The 18773-nt window shown below is 27.1% G+C and overlaps 1 protein-coding gene across 1 annotated transcript in view; it reads right to left on the reverse strand.

Moving 5' to 3' along the window:
• Positions 1-8871: 8871 nt before the first annotated feature.
• LOC112598875 overlaps positions 8872-18773 on the reverse strand; it is a 31064-nt gene continuing 21162 nt past the window's right edge. The window contains exons 30-41 of the mRNA XM_025345528.1: positions 18143-18330; positions 17931-18047; positions 17718-17853; positions 17590-17657; positions 17342-17511; positions 17144-17279; positions 11429-11506; positions 10454-10519; positions 10252-10347; positions 9875-10151; positions 9569-9754; positions 8872-9159 (exon numbers count right to left, since the gene is read on the reverse strand). Of these exons, the coding sequence (XP_025201313.1) occupies positions 8999-9159; positions 9569-9754; positions 9875-10151; positions 10252-10347; positions 10454-10519; positions 11429-11506; positions 17144-17279; positions 17342-17511; positions 17590-17657; positions 17718-17853; positions 17931-18047; positions 18143-18330 (1679 nt within the window). The 3' untranslated portion in view covers positions 8872-8998. The remainder of the gene's footprint in view (positions 9160-9568; positions 9755-9874; positions 10152-10251; positions 10348-10453; positions 10520-11428; positions 11507-17143; positions 17280-17341; positions 17512-17589; positions 17658-17717; positions 17854-17930; positions 18048-18142; positions 18331-18773) is intronic.

Below are 18773 nucleotides of genomic sequence, written 5' to 3' on the forward strand. Positions count from 1 at the left end.
ATAATGTTTGTATGCTTTATATTTAAATCAGATAAAATATATTTACAAACAATTATTATTATTTTATTTGTCGAGTATTAAGTTTACATTAATTAGTCATATATTTTTTATGGAACTGTACGAAATATTATTTTGAAAATATCTTTATGTATAAATGATTTGTATTCCTGATCAATAGGTTTATCACATTTTTTTACAATTTAAATAATTTCATTTTGCGTGTAAAAATATCTCGAAATTTGACCTATTATGTCGTTTTTTATGTTATTTAATTGGTTATTGTTAAATGTATTAACTAACGCCAAAATGCAATTCCAAAATTAATCTATGTGATTTGTGACTATATTATATAAATACTAACAGTATTTTTGTTAACTTGTGTAATAAAAACTCACGACAAAATTTGTATTGAATATTCAAACTATATGACAAAAGAACAAAATATGCTACGCAAAAAAAATACAGCAGCATACATACGATGTACCTATTGGTGGTTAGGTATAGCATGCAAACGCAATTTATCATCGTGTTTACGCTCTTCTGTCTTCGCCACACATACCATGTATACAGGGTGACTCGCCAAATATGCACATCCAAACTTTTTCTTCAATAATATATTTAAATTATAATTTTTTAAATATTTAAGAATACTTACGTACCACATTTTCAAAACTTTAGTTTTTTGCAAATGAGAACATATAGAAATTTGAATAAGTATAAAATAATGTAGATTTTCTAAGTTACTGAAACATAATATATACTAAGAATCATAATCTTTAAAATGCTTTTAAAAAACTACTAAATAAATATAATATTTAATTTAGTATTCATTAAATTCACTCAATATTTACCAAATATAAAATTTTAATAGATTTACTATTATTTACCGTAATTTTTATATCTTTATAGACTCCATACCTTCCAAACCTATTACTATTTATAGACCCATCCACAATCCTTATTGCACAAAATAAAATAATTGAAACACAATTCGTTAGAATATCAATTTGGAAACATCGATATTTTCAAGAAAAAAAATCATCAACTAAATAAAGTTTATTCACATTCGAAAAAATAAGTTGGTATTGCCGCGCAGGACACTTATCAGTCATCAATTATATAAGAATCTAAGTACTTAAAAATAAAGAAATATTTTATGTTCAAAAGCATAAAAATTTAAATTAATTTAATATTTATTATTGAATAATCAAAAAATTAGCAGAGCATGCTTGGTGATTCACTCTGTACGCGTGACGTGATGTATGTACGGTATAATATATAAGTTTAATATGAAATATGTATGTTATACATAGATACACACACATACATATTTATATATAATTAATTTATTATATTACACGTAATTCGTCTGGAAAACAATGTGCGAGTCGTGAGAGTTAGATCCTCGCGCGAGTGCACATAAACTTTCCGCCAACAACTTTGTTCTCATTGCGTCTACCATCGTTTCGATGATTTTAGTTATACGTAGTTTTTATTATCATATATATATATATATATGATAGGCGCGCATATAGCTCTGGTTAACGGTTTAGACTCTTCTCATACACACCCTCTTGTCATGTGCAGCAGTATCAATCCACGTGACTGACAACCGTCGCTTGATTCTCGCACCCCATCATCTCAGAACATTCGCAAGTCGTCGTTTTTGCAACTTTCTTGGATGGGCTGATGCCATCGCAGTGATTAATTATTGTAAGACGACGACGATAAAAACGAACGTTAACTAATATCACAATAAATGTACATGTGCGTATAGATACATAGTCGACAATGTCGAGAGTATTAATTGAGTTCGTAATCCAAATTTATGTTATGATTATAAACACATTATAAATAATTTATACATCCTGTTCGTATGTTTAATAAAACACACAGAAAAAATTATATCTGTTTAACATGACTCGCGAGTTTTATAACTTACACTAAGAGCATTGAGACGTAATTGGAAATACGGCGGTGAATTTTTGCTAAACGCGATCAATGTTTTACCGATTCGACCCAACCTTATTCGAAGTCTGCAAAAAATTAAACATCTAAGCCAAATCATTTGTTTGTAACGTCAAGCTTACATTAAATTAGAACCCCCATACACTGGATCATTTAATCATTTTTATGTTTTATCTGTTTAAATAATTATAATCAAAGCTAAATGTAGTCATAACTTAACAAAATAATTATTTTATTTAAGGCCAATGAGGAAAATAAGCTACGCGTAACACTGAAATGCAATCGACAATAATGTTAATTTCATTTTTTTTATCTGCATTTTTTCTCTCGACGATTTAAGTGAAGAGATTTTTTTCTTATTCAACTGTAGCGAGTATAAAATAATAAAAGATAACTAAAAATAAAATAATTAAATATATTTACGTTGATTTGGCACGGATTGAATAGTGATAGGAGCTAAACAAAATTTGGCAAAAAATTCGCTTAAAACACAATTTTGATTTGCAAATTCTAATAATGCATTTGCAATTATTTGAAATTAGTTTGCTAAATATTTGCACTAGTTTGGAAAATGTTTATGAAGGTGTAAGGGAGCAACTTCATGACCATTAATAATTTACATTGTTAACAACACAATTTATTATCGTAAGATATAAAGGAAATTTCACTCCTGATTGTAGAACAAAGGAAATCCGACAACAGGAATTTCCACGTCTACAGCTAAATATGCACTCCGCATTTATCTCCATGAACTGTATAATTATTGCTAATAAATAACTCGACATTAGACACAATACAATACTTAGGTAACAATAACTTAACTAATATATAATACATTATCACGCCTTTGTTTAACATAACTTTGAAGAACATTAGCAAACGCATATTTAAATCATTTGTCGATACGTTCGGTTTAAGACGAAAGTTTATTAGTTAAACTGAATGAAAAACGAATTAGATACTACATGCGGCGAAATTTCAATGAAACACAGTAGATACATTCTATAGAATACTTTTTTATAAATAGGAAAAACTCGATTAAATTGGTTTATACCTATGTGTTTAGATTTATGAGTTTAGCCTATCCTAAATTACTTTTAACAAAAATTTAATTTACTTTGTTATTTAATCTTAAAATAAATAATAATAAATTATTTTAAGTAAAGAATATCTCAATCAAACAGCTATCTAAATATTTAAAAAAAAAAAAAAAGGCCAATTTAAAGACCACTTAAATTGGCCACCTTTACGTTGTCAACACCTGACACTGATACCAAGCGTAGTCTTTTAGTTGATATTTTTGGAAATTTTTCAAACGATCTGTAACTTGGGTTTTTTTATTAACGATTCGGTTTTTGATAGGGATATCATTACTTTTGGTCGACTTCAGCATTGTGGGCGTTATTTTTGTTTTTACAAAGCACTGAAAAGAAACGTTAATCATCGCCTAGGATATTTTTTATATACGAATATTATCAAGGTTTGTCATAAATAATTATTTTTTAATACTTACATATTGAAAAGAATTTATCAAGTCTCAAACTAGGGGGAGAAAGGGTGTGATCAAAATTGCAATTGCACATTAGCATCATACCAAACATTAACTCCATTTATAGCCATATAATAATTAAGATATACTATATACATAACAAATTCAGTAACTATAGGTGACATAAATAACGATAACATTTTGCTTACTGGGAAAAAAATTTAAATGATAATATAAAACATTAATCTTGTAAATTTGTTTACCGATCCGCACGATCGATTATCCACTTTCTAACAACACGATAATAATATATGATAACGACAGTGTTATGATCGATGCCCTATCCATCATCGTCACGAACGCATCCGTCAACACCGCATTGATGACGATAAAAAAATTAACAATCGATAAACAAAACAAAACGTATTCTAGACTCTAGAGCATCTAAAATTCGCAGAGAACGTGAGCTATATGGTTTTTTATTGTCGTTATACACCTATACAGGGCGTGACAATATTATACTATTATATCAACGTTGTACACAACATAATTCATATTTTCCAATTAAAAAGTTAAAAAGTTGAATTTTTATTTTTATTATATCATGATTTTTATCAGGAAACCATTATTATTCAAAGAACAGAATATTTTACGATGTAAAAACTATTTTTATAACGTATTATATTGTCATAATTTATTTCATTGCATATTCAATTAATACTTATACAATTGATAATTGGAAAACATATTTAATTTACAAACAACTATATAGTAACTTGATGTGAAGATGACTAAGAAATCTTATTACAAAACTGTCACTTATTTATTTTATACCTATTGAAAGCATGTAACTAATTAAAATAAGTAATTTTAGTGATCAGTTGGAAGAAAAAAGACGAACATAAACCATTTGATGTAAAACGATCAGGAAAAAATAAGACTATATAAAATACTGCAGATGTCTGCCTGACATATATAGGTAGATACCTAAAGCTAAAGCTTTTTCAATAAAAGCATCGAATACACAAAATAAGTTTAAGTACCTATGCTTAGTTTAAGCTTAAAATACTCAGTTTTAATTAAAAAAATGTATGTAAATAGTAATTAATAATTTTAAATAAATTTGTTTTTTTCTTACAGACACTGAACATTTTACTGAAATCCGTTCGTTTCCTGCTTAAGTGATACCATAGCCAAATAGAATCGATCGGCTAAGGCCCAGAACGAATAAAAAAAGTATGATGAGACACAATATACAATTACTCGAAATTACTATATAGCTTCCCGTATTGGTGATTGCATACTATATTACCCATAAATCCTAAACGCTATAAATAAAATTTGTCGCAATATACTTTTAATGTCCAACAACGAATTGTTATCACAAACAAAATCGTTTACGTTTTTAATATCTAGGGAACAAAAAAAAAAAGAGGTTTTTTTTGTATTAAATTGATTTTCTATGTATACGTATTACTCGTGCTTAAAATGTATAACCATCGTTATCGCTTAGTGGAAATAATACTGCAGGATTAACGTTCAAGAATTAAGTTCAACTTTTTAACACTTTTATTAATTTATGTTTAATTTTTACTGAAGCTCACTGCGTTTGAGGACGGAATCATGTAAATAAATAATAGTTACGAAAAAAGTTATTTCTACAGAACCGGTCACTGCAAAAAGTAACAAATGGATACTATAATAAATTACATAAGTATCAATAGATAGTTGAAATGCAATTATTGTTTTTGAAACAAAATTGGTATTAAAACTTAATGTATATCCGTAACAATTTTACAACTAACATTTATGAATGGCCATATTATAAATTCAATGATAAAAAATTACCCTAATGAAAAAACCATTTAAAATATTCATCTTTTCATAAAAGTATTAAATTATTTAGATTTAAATTTTTGAAATAGAATTAAATAAATGCCAAAACTTTTAAACATTATATTATATTATAAAAATTATACTTACATTATACAAATCTTAAAATCATTGTCATCAATACTTTAGGTAACCGCTTAAAAAATAATTTTTTTCCCATATAATAATCAAAATACCTGATGAAATTAAGTAAAAATTGTTGTAGAAAAACTTCAGCGACAACATTACTCTACATACCTAACACTATTATGCGTAAAATATTTAAAAATAAAAACTAATTGTGTTTCAGTAAATAGTTACGCAATGGAAATCGATGAAAAAAAACAAATTATGGGGGTTATCAACTTTGACATAACCGAAGTATATGATTGGAGACATAATATTTTAATTAAATTTAACACTTTAATTCGAAAGTAGACTAATAGAAATAAGATCAAATTCTATTTTAAGCTACTAATTTCAAATAAAGGCCAAGAATTATTTATCCTCCGATTCAGAAGCTCTAAATTCTCTCAATTCGCATAAAAGGCGGAGTACGCCAAGGATAACATCTCCTATTCTCTATTCATAATTTCAATTGATGATAGTAAATAGTCGATAGTCAAAACAGCAATCTATCAATAGAATGCATTATGTCCATAGACGATTTCAATTACTAGAGCAAAAGCAATAACATAATATAATATATCATACTAAATCTATTACAAATGCTAATAATATGTATTGAAAATTCAGTAAAAAAAAAAAAACATGGTTTAACTTTACTCGATAAAAATCTATCCATTCAATATATATTAAAAAGTTGAAGAATTAAAAATCAAATTAAACTAAAAAGAAATTGCCAATAAAAAACGCTGTAAAAATGTTAAAAGTTATATAAACCAGACTAACTTGGTTATCAATGTACAAAGCACCAACAAAAATCAAAAATCAATTCATTAAAAGTAATTAAAATATTATTCTAACTTCATGGAATAATGAAACTAAACCGCTAATAAAAATATAAAAAGCTATCAACCAATCAAAGCTAACCTATAGCATATTATTACATTATTGACAGGACAGCAGCTAAGTCCACATCAAAGCTGATTGCCAGTATTATTTATAACAAGCTAAGACTGGCAGTAAGTAACGGATTCATACTTTCTTAATTTAATATAACACAATATTATTTATTTAATTAATCATAAGAAAAAAAACATTGTTAGGCATTTAGGTATATAAACATATTTTTATTTTACACCCTTTAAAAGTAGTTTAAATAATATCACCTTAATACCTCTTATCAAAATTATACGCAGCTTTCTCTTTAAAACTGAAATTTCTGGACGTGAGTGGTTTAAGTGGACACTGCAAATGATATGAAGCGTCCTATAACCCGTACGCAGGGGCGTATCTAAAATGGTTTTTAGAAGGGAGGCACACACTGTCTAAAATTTTACAAAATATAAAACCAAAAAAAAATAAAAATAATAAGTGGGCCAGGCATAGAAAAAAAAATTATCAGATAAAAAGGCTCGAGGGCCGCCAATTGCCCTAAAGAATAATCGATAAAGCTGTATCGACTTCAATGATAAAAATACTTATATTTCAATTTATTGTTCTTTAGTGCGCTCATATTAAAATATAGTTCTATTATCTGGTCACCGCATATAATATTGGATTAATAACTACCACTCAGTAAAGTTTTTAAAATAAGTTCTTACATTTTTTAGTTTTTAAGTGTGATATACCTAGAACTCCTCATAGATCTTACCATCCTTTACTTACTTAAATCTTGAACCCTGGAACAGCGCAGAATCAGACTTGATTTATATTTTATTTATAAGTTATTAAAAGGACTGTCCTAACTTCTTAAGTCGTCAATTATTCAAAGTTTCTTCAGTCTACACCCGATTAACAAATCTATTTTATCTAAAATCTCAAACTACTAATTAACACTACTAACCTAATATTCTTGAGAATCATTCAGTCTGCAAACAATTATATAACAGAACGATCAGTTTTGTTATGTTTTCTTTCACTCATTTAAAAATCGTGTTTCTGCGTACCTATTTATGCATATAAATTGATATACTTATAATATTATTTATATTTATTAAATTAATTCATGTAATTGAAACCAAATCCGTATAATATTTCAATAAATAAATAATTATTATTATTATTATATTATTTATATTGAAACTGAAATGACAACGACTGTTATGTACCAATATGTCTTATTTATTTCACTGTGTGATCATAGTTTTACTATTGATTGATATTAAGGAAAAATAATCAGTGCAGAATATGGTTCATTATTTACAGTTATACAAAAACCAGTTAATCGAAAAAAAAGTGCAAATAATATTATTTAACAAACTATTTATGAATATAAAATAAAAAACGGATTTTTAAATATTAAATCCACGCAATCGATTACATTATATCGACAAATTTAGAGTTTCCAATAATTCTAGAATAGTATAAGGCTAGGATCACACTATGCGTTTTGTCGGTTCCCGACCAACCGGAGCCGAACCGCAACACTTTAAAATAAAATAGATTTAAATATAAAACGCTTTATCAGGGCCAGACTAGACCGATTTGCGGAACCGATTAAAAACCGTCTGGAAACGACCGCAACGCGTTGCGGCCCAACCGTCCGGTTGCGTTTCGGGATGTAAAGCACAACACATGCAATGCAGTTTGTCCGATCACATTTGGGCGGATTATCGGTAACCGAAATTGAAAATTTTATGAATAATTAATAATCATTTTTAAATTTAAATAATTAAAAAACTTAAAATATATTTGTAATATACATATATATATATATTATATTTTATTTATATTATAGATGTATATTATTATTTATTAGCATAATTAGTTGATACACGTTTTAAATAAAAACAAATAATTCTAATCACACAACCTTTTTATTATTTATTTTTTACTTATAATATTAGATACATTTCGTTTAAATAAAAAATCAGTTTAAAATGTAAATTTAAATTAAAAACGATTTTCGGGCTTTTTAATCTCATTTGTATTTATTCGGTTACCGATAAAACGCACAGTATGATCGATCGTCCCGATTGCGGTTAATCGGGATAGTATTTTTTGGTTGCCGACAAAACGCATAGTGTGATCCTAGCCTAATAGCGGTAGTATTTATTCGTAATCAATATCTTATCCATCATCATTGAGAGCGCAACCGTTAATGCCACAGTGAAAGTGTTTACATAGAAAGGTTACTACTAAAGGTGTTATAAATTACTTATCGATAAACAACAAAAATATGTTAAATTTCTTTTTTAACTTCTTCGTTTTTTTAATATACAAAGGATTTTATAGTAAATTTTATAAAATTAATAAAATGTTTCTTAATATGAAAAAGTATCAAAAACCTATGTAATAATTGACACAATGAAAAAAATTATTTATCACTCGATCGAAAAATATAAAACAAAACAAAAATTAAACAGTAAACATTTTAGAAGCACAACTGTTATTTTGTGTTTAAATATTGCAAAACAATTAATAAAACACTTTAAGTACTATTTTTAAGAATATAAAATAATTAAGTATCAAAATTTTTATTCACTATAATTAGGGACGAATCGAATGCAATTTTATGTGTAGATTACTTCACATTTCGGCTACTCACTGCGGATTCGTGTCGAATATGTCTTTGATGGAAGCACAGGATATTATGTAACTGTCATTTGATAGTTTATCGTCGATCGTACATAGCAACTGTTGTAGACCGAGCTCAGAGGATACCACGTGCATTGTGTTGGCACTCCACTTCGATAAAGGAGCATCTGAAATTCGCATAGAAACACAAGGTGTAGTTTCATTATTGTCGTTACAGAACGTATCAATATTATTAATATTGTATCAATCTTGTACACTACTCTTATTATTTTTTCACAATAAAAAATACAAATCAAAAGTTTAAAAGTTAACTTTTTTTATTATTATATTTATCTAAAAACCATTACTATCCAAAAAGAAAATAACAGACTAATACACAGTGTATAAATTATTATAACTGAATACTAAGCTGTTTACTAGAAAAATAGTACCCGTTAAAACGTACTATCATAATTGAGATACCTATACAATTTTCAGACTTTAATATCAGCAAAACACTTATTAGGAAAGAAACTTACACAACCACTAAATGTTATAAGAAGGTAGGTACTATATTTTTATAATATAATCACATACCTTTTACGTAACACTTGTGTGCTGCCGCTGGAAGATAGATAAAGTCCTTGGGTATTTTACAAATGTCTTTGACATTAGTTAAATACTCTAATCCCCAGTCCAAGAAATAGATCATGTAATTATTGTCATTTTTGTCCACATCGTTGGGAGTTTTCACACATATAGCTCTATACCACAACTCGTCGACTAAAACAAAAAAACATTATTTTTTCTTCAAAATATCAATACCACAATAATAACGCAATAATAAGATGGAAGGGGAGTGGGTAATTTTTAGACGTTGGTCCACGATTATCTACTACTCACCATACTTGGCCAGACAAAGTTCGTTTTCGGCCGGTGTGTAAAGCGGATCGATAGCAGTCACACAGTACTCTTGAATTTTAGATTCCAAATCCGTCAGTGTATCGTCAATCAGATGGTCCCTCATCATCAAACAGTCACCGTTAACACACAAGAACGTCAAAGTTTTCACAGCGCCCTTTAACCATTTTGCGTACTGTACGTCTTTGATTGTTAACATGTTAGAAAATCGCTCGCTGTGCTCGGTGGCATCAGTAGTTTCTCGACAAAGTGTCGTACACTGAAAACGGGAGTATCAACAAATTTTATACAAGATTTCGAATTAAAAAATGTGTATCAAAACATCAGTTTAATTTGGGTACGGTGCAATGACCACTTACTAGTAAGTTTGGTTCGTTGCGGCTGTTGTCGAACTGAAACTGCCCGGAATCTTCAGGAATGGGGGTTGAAGAAAATGACGGTAGCCCGACATTATCCTGAAACAACAAATTTAGAGACATATAAACATATATTTTAGATCGATCAAAAACATATTATTGTTATTAATAAGGCGTTATTTACTATGACGTGTACACTACGAACCAGATCGTCGTAAGATTGATCTACTGTAGATCCCAGCAATACTTCTACCTCTGTAACATTGTCCAACTGCGAAAATACAATTTATTTTGATTCGATTAGACGTAGATAAAAAAAGTAGATATTCTATCATAATCAGTATTTTTTAATTTAGAAAATATGAAAAAATGAATAGCAAGGTCGTTTCAGCGATAATTTAAGAACACAAATATAAATTTGTAATTATGCACTATGTTAACATGATATTTTTCCACGTGTATACTGTGAAAAGTGGAATTTTTTTACGAGTATACAATCGAAAATCTAAATTATTACAAGTCTCGATAAATATTTTAAAAATACTATTTCTCCACCTATTGTAAATACTTGTATTAAAATCCAAAACAAATATCAGATTTTCTAAAAACTGAAATTTTTATAGCAAAAATATTTACATTACATGCAAATACATCAGTACATTATATGTCTTGTTTCTACTGAATACAGTTAATATAAAAATTAAAAGTTATTTTTATCGTCAAGACAATTGTTATACAACGGGCTATACCTAATGATGTTACTACTACTTAATAGATCACACGCCTTAGCGATTCCGATAACGTTCGTATAATCGCTGATTTCTGGTAACCGATCACGAACGGTCGACGCACACACATTACAATAAAATATAATGATACAAACGTCATGGTAACATTCTGGATGTCGCTTAAATTAACAGAATGACCTCCAGCCATAAGACATATACATATCAAAAAATATAATCAGTTCAATATTTTATATTCCATTTATCATCATAGTTTAATAAAAAAATATTATATACTAGTATTTAAATAAATTACCATATAACATATAAAGCAAACATTTAGTACTTAGCTATTTAGATTTAAGATGAGATTTTATAAACATAAAAAAATAGATTGTATGACTTTTATCTAAAATAAACATATTATTGAATTTCAATTAATTAAAAAACCTTACGTGTCTTTTAGCAACGATTCTGAACGTCGTGATTGATAATTTTTCTTGCGGTTCTGGTTGTATCTCAATATTCACTAACTGAAACAATTTGTAATAAATATAGTTTGTTAACATATTTTACTTTAATTTCAGATATCAATGGTATATTTAATAAGCCAAATTGTTTTACCAGATTAATTAAATACTGAGCATTTGTGGAAAATTGATTTAAGATGATCTATCTGTTCAGAAAATATATAATTACAGAAATTATCTTTTCTTCTTTTAATTTGAATGAATTTGATTTTAAATAAGTATATAAATTAATTTAAATCAATATACATTAATAATTATTATCGCAAAAAAATACACATAAAGCCTGATGTTCATTGAACATGCCCTTTGTCCATCATTTGAAGTTTTGTTAAATTGATATACTTAACATAAAATAAAAATATGGACAAAAAAAATGTGGCAATATAAATAAAACGGCTTTTGCTAATAAAATATTTTGTAGATAAAATAAAATAAAATCGAAAAATATGCAATATCACTAACAAAATCTTACTCAAAATGTTAAAACCATAAAAAGTATACACATTAAAAACTATGTAATATTTAATAAACTAAGATGAAAATATTATTTTAAAAATATAATCATTAGGTACCTACCTATTAAATATTTAGCTGTGGGTACAACTTATACAAATTTATTTTCAAGCTAATATAATACAAATAAGTTTTTGACACTAACGGTCGAGCTATTCATTTTTACTTGATTCAATAATCTCATGATAACAGACCTTTGAATAATTAATGTTACAAACTTTTCTCGTTTATTCAAGTCATTTAAGGTATAAGATTTAAATTAAAATAACTATGGTTAGCATAAAATATATTTTAATGAACTAACCATTAACATTATATTAAGCAAGAAATTCAAGTCTCGTAATAATATTTAATAATTAATGAATAAAATTGGTTATTATGTATATAATATAATATAGATATACATAATTTACTATTAAAACTGAAAGTTACTACGTATCAAGAATGATTTAAATAACGAACTTGTATTTTTGATTTATTGAGAATATAAATAAATTAACATCTTAATTGAAAAAAAGTATGTAAAATATATTATACACGATCATTGAACAAAAATATGAGTAGAAATTCGAATAAATATGTAAATTATAAGAACTGAGATAGAATACTTTACTAACTATAAATGAAAAAACTAAATGAGGTATGCCCAAACAGTAATCTTCCGTTCACTATTTCACATAACAAAACCTATAAAAGATGTATATAAATGTAAATTTAAATTTACATGTTCTATATGTAGATCTAAACTGATCGTAAAATACTAAAATATGTATTTACAAATTAATTTTAAACAGTATAATAACGTGAAAACACATTATGATAATTGCATTCATTGGTTGAAGTATTCAAATATATAATATGTAAATATAATTTACTTAATATATAGCAGTTTGTGGCTTGGCGTGGTGCGTTGGCTGCTATCAGTCGCGGAATGCGACTGAGAGTAAGTAACGAACACAGCTACTAGCTCCCGGATGGGTGACCACTCGGGATCATAGTGGTTAAAAACCTTGCCACACATACACGTGTTTGTTATCAACCGTAACAATCGTAAAAATACAACCTACCGTACCAACCTTACCCCTTACCATAGTTCATAACCCTTACAAACAGCTAATGGCCCTAGTTGCCGGGCTTAAGTTCAATTAAAAAAAAAAAAAAAATATATATAGCAGTTTATACTATTTATAAAACAAAAAAACCAAACACCACAATCTCAGACATTAAATTATTTAGCAAAAATTGATTAAATTACCATTGAAACCATATAATATAATATTATAATACAGTAGAAGAAAACACTAAATTTGATGTTTATATAGTTATAAAATATAATAATACTACACCACACAATAGGAAAATATTCTAGCATAGAATAGAGCTGAAATTTATTAATTTTTTTTTTTTCAAAAACGCATTATACTTGGTAGATAGGTAATAACTAATAAAACATTTAATTAAATTGAATCACGAAAACGTAAACATCGCCGTTAAATCGATGAAACGCGCACAATGTACAATACATAGTACACAATACACACCGTATAGGTTATAAAAACAGCAAATTTTGAGTTAAAAAAAATATATAAAACACACCCGTCGTATGACAAAAAATCTGAACGGGAGATTTATTTCGTACACTGATAAAAAAGGCTAGTACTAAATCAACTACGGCCAGTACTATCACAATGGTCCAGTTTCCGAAAAATTTGGAGATGTATTTTTGAAACGAAATATGATTTGTCGACCGCAGTTTCACACGTATTTATTATCGCACGAATCACAACCACGACAATTAAAATAATACGTTTAATGTGGAGTATACCCCAATAAATAGGTTAAACCAAAACCCAACTTAACAGCGACTTTTATTATTCATCTCGCAAAGTTTTTATCGTTATTATTAGTAGAGCTAAAAACAGTGATGCGCAACACCTTATGCCAAACAAAATTATTCAATAATTATATTTATTTAATCTACAATATAATATTACTTATACATAAACGGTCAACTAATAACGGTAATTTGGTATTTATTATTATTATAACTTATAATTTATTTTATTTTGTTGATGAAACAACTATAAAAAAAACACTTAACAAATCAAGGACCTCTCCTTTAAAAATATTCTAAAACTGTTACTGATTTGAACTTTTGTAATATTGTTATATTTAAAGATTTTTTAAATTCATGGTACATATTTTATGATAATACCGTTTTCCTTATAGTTATAAAATTATAATTAAAAAAATCGAAGACATTGATTTTTTCATCATATGCCGTATTATGAATTAATTATAAGTTATAACTATCAGTATATTTTATAATACTACCACATCTATTATTAATTGGTTATATTTTAATATTTAATATAATAAAAACTAAAATAAACACTTTGGAGCTCTACATTTTTTTTTTCATTTTTTTCGTTTCTAAATTAACAACGATATTATGTATGTAAGTAATTGTGTAAGCATGCAAATCGCGATATGAACATTATGTAGTAATAGGTTATTATTATCTTTTCAAATATTTCACGAGGGATGACGAAAACATTACAAGTATACGACACAGTCATCTAAGATTCTCACACATAATGTATCATATTAATTACGAAATTAACAAACACTTTATAGCGCATAATAATACTAATATATAATGGTATAAGACCGTTTTTAATTCATAATTTAAGTAAACGGTAATCATTTACTTGAAAGTACAAAACGTTCGTAAACCCCATCGCCTTGTTAACAACGCACCCTTTCATGATAAAACCAAAAAGTCCCGAGAATAATACAGCCCTTAACATGATAGTATGATAAAGCGGCTTCAAAGATATAACGACATGGAAAAACCGTGAATTCTAGAGGATAATTTGTAATTACTTACTTCAATAATATCACATGATATCGATAATATTTTATAGGATTCATAATTAATTATCTATTATATTTGATTTAAAAAAATATATAAAGCAGTTGCAACACATATTATGATAATAAGTTAATGTTATCACTTATCATACAATATAAACACCACTCCGAATTTAACGCGAGCAAAATAATTTATAAATAGTGTTGTAAATTTGTAATACCGCATTACATAACTAAGCGTCATTGTTCTTTTCTTTAAGGTAACCCCAATTATTAAAAACATATTTTACAAAAGCATAAGTGTCCTGAACTCAAAAATAATCACCTTCCTACAGCCCTATCAAACCACTATATACAAGAAAATACATTATATAATATGTAATATTGCACTAGTAAGTAATTTATACTGCAGCTTTACTTTAAAATTTTAAAGAATTTCAACAAATGCAAACTACGATTTTTCATAGATATAATTTTAACAGCTGCAGTAAATCTACGTGCATCATTATATATAAGCTGTTATTAAAGTTAATAACAACTAGTATATTTAATGCAAGATAGCATATTTTGTGTCTTAAAATAATAAAACACACCTTTTAGATACATTTTTAAAATCAGCATCTTTATTTCAATATACAAATAATAACTTCCATTTTGTATGTAAAATAAAACCTAAATCTATAATCACGTAATTAATTACATACTGATACAGGTAAACACTTCCCATAAAATCAGAATAAAATTAGTTAGACCCTTCGTAGCATACTACTTTTAGGAATTATTAAGTTATGAAATTTGTCACAACCTAACCTAACCTATCTTGCATAGATCTATTTCTGTAACAATTAGTATACACAACTAGTCTAAAGCAGAATAGTTTAATTACTCCATCTTAAAATTTGTTATAAATTTTTATATTTATTAAAAATGTATTTAAAATAAATTTATTTAATTTAATTAAAAAATTGTGTCCATTCCATATTATCCATTATTGTCCTTTCGTCAAAGACAGACTAGGTCTTAAAATAACAGTACCTATATACCTTTAAATACGTTGTGTCCTGCAAACACAGTCACTACACTGCTTATACTTGGAACTAACATATAAGAATACTATATTATATTTACTTGAAACGTCAGATCTCCTAGGAACACATAGCAAGTATCAACATTATTTTTTATAAATAACATTATACACACAATATACATATAAATGCATGATCGCGTGTGTACAGCGTATCAATGTTTAAAAACTTAATGGATCGATTTTAAAAGAATAAAAAATTTCGTCAACTATAGTTCATTATTATGAATAATATGCCTTTGATTGTACACGTAAGTATACTATAAATAGTGATAATGATAATAATAATATATAAGCAACATTTAAGTCAGTTATAAACTTGGATCGAATTTTAAACATGTTTTTAGGTAAATTTTCGAGGTTGCGGGAGTATTATGCCACTGCACGGTTAAGTGCACGCTCTACGACTCTTAAAAAAAACGAATTTAAAAAAATTTTTAAATCTTCTTGAATAATTAATTACATATTCAAAATAACGTAATAAAAATAATAACAATCTTGGAAATAAATATTGAAGAATATCCAATAGAATTCAAGTTTAAAGGTAAAAAATTGAATCAAACATTAGATAATAATGACATTAGTTTTTTTTAAGCTACTAATAAATTTTATATGTTAATAATAATAAAATACAAAATAGTAATTAAACAACTGCAAGTTTTTTTAAAAGAAGAATCTATTTTTAATTTTTATTGTTGTTACATATTTGATTAATGGAGCCTATGAACGCCCATATTTTATATTATAATGCAATGCAGATGTTCTTGGTAAGAACCCCTACTGTTGGGATGATCACACCAACCTAACCTATAGATATACTGAATATTGAATTACTTACTAAGAACCGATTTTTGTAATAGTGTAATAAATTTAAGTCAATTTTAAATTAATAAGAATAAACAGCCAACATTAATAATAAAAAGTATCTATTTATAAACACACACATTATAATATATATGATAAAATCGTATAATATATTACATAAAAAGCATGATTCGTCAATTATGAGTTGAAAACTAATTTTAAATGACCCCTTTAACTCCAATATTTTGAAGAAATGGCCGCGTAACATGTATGTATTTAAAGTGTTTAAAGTGTTTAAACTATATTGGTTTGAGCGAAAATATTTTCAAAATAATAACTAACATATGCGGCATTCATTTACTTACCAGTGATTTTCCTTTGTATTTCGACGGCATGTGGAAAATTTCTTTGACGCTGCGAACCACACTGAAATTTCCAACGTCCACGAGACCAACTTTTGCTGTGGTTTTATCAATTACTTCTAGCACTTCTCCACGATACCTATGAATATGAATTTTTGTAGCACAAATGTTAAACAAGTCTCTCGATCTTATTTATTTTACCAACTAGGACTGAAATACACGATGCACGGCATATGAACACTGATGGATTTAACAGATTCGAATGATTTACTGTCTTCAAAGATTTGATTCTCTAATTGTATGAATTCAAGACGACTTTCATACGTGTGCACAGAATACCTCGAAGATGATATTTTTTCGGCGACCCAAACCTAGAAATTATTTATCAAAATAAATGAGTTTAATGATAGTAATAATTATAATGTATAAAATATGTGGAGATAGCAAACCTGAGTGGGAACATCCAAAGGCAGTTTGTGATACTTGATTACGCATTTTTCAGTATCTATATTAATATCTAAAAATAAAACACAGCATAAATTTATATCGATTATACTAAAATCTCAGAATAGCATACCAGATTTGGCATATACATCGTTTTGAATGTGTTGCTCAATATGTCTGTTGTCTAAAAGTTTCTTTACTTCTTTATTTATATTGCGTTGTGTGTTAACTGATATCAATACGACTTGGTTTTGTTCAGTGATAGAGTCCTAAAAAAAAATGTATAGTTAAAATTGTGTCTAAATTTTTACAATCAAATAAATAATGAGTAAAGCAAAACACCTACAATTATAAATGTATCTGTTTGACTGATATTTTTTAAATAGTGCAATATTGTGGTATTGGCATGTTCTGCGTCTAGTCCATGCAAACTGACCATAAACGTAGGCGGACAATTTTGAAGCTACGAAATTACAAGTTTAGATAAAACGACTCATACTTCCAACATTTTTATTCCTGTATGTATTTTACAAGAAAAAAAAATAGTATTGGTATTACCTGCGATTCGGATGGCTGTACTATATTACTCTTGTGTATAGTATCCCAGGATCCAAAATCAATAAAACAGACATAAAAATTGTTATTGTCTACTCTAGAAATAACTTCAGCCCTGTAAAATTTAGTTCCATTTTGTTCTCTTGCCGCAATTATTTCACCAACTTTAGGATCGTTTTCAATAGGATTTTCTATAAATGACAACGATTATGAATTACAGTAAATAAGTAAACGCAAATTTATGTAGAAACTACATATAAAAAGAAGATTTAATTTGGCGATAAATAAATGAGAAATATTTATTTTTATGATAACTGATAGGTACACTAAATGGACAGAGCATTTATACTTTTTGATTAAAAACGCAAAATAATATTATTAAGAATTATTAGTCCATATTTCTTTAATACGTTACTACTTATTATCTATTTTTCTTACATTTATTAGAATTAATAAAATTATAACTGATATATGGTCTCAGAATAAATACAGCACTAAATTGGATGTTATTAATTTTGTTACTAAGAAAATATAATATTTTTTTAAATACATTTTTAATTGCTTGAACTTTTTAAAGAGTAGTAAAAAGTTTAATATTTCAAAAAACTCTGTCAAAAACATTTTTATTCAATTC

Source organism: Melanaphis sacchari, unplaced genomic scaffold, assembly GCF_002803265.2.
Source record: "Melanaphis sacchari strain LSU unplaced genomic scaffold, SCAv2.0 Contig4_pilon_pilon, whole genome shotgun sequence".
Taxonomy (NCBI): domain Eukaryota; kingdom Metazoa; phylum Arthropoda; class Insecta; order Hemiptera; family Aphididae; genus Melanaphis; species Melanaphis sacchari.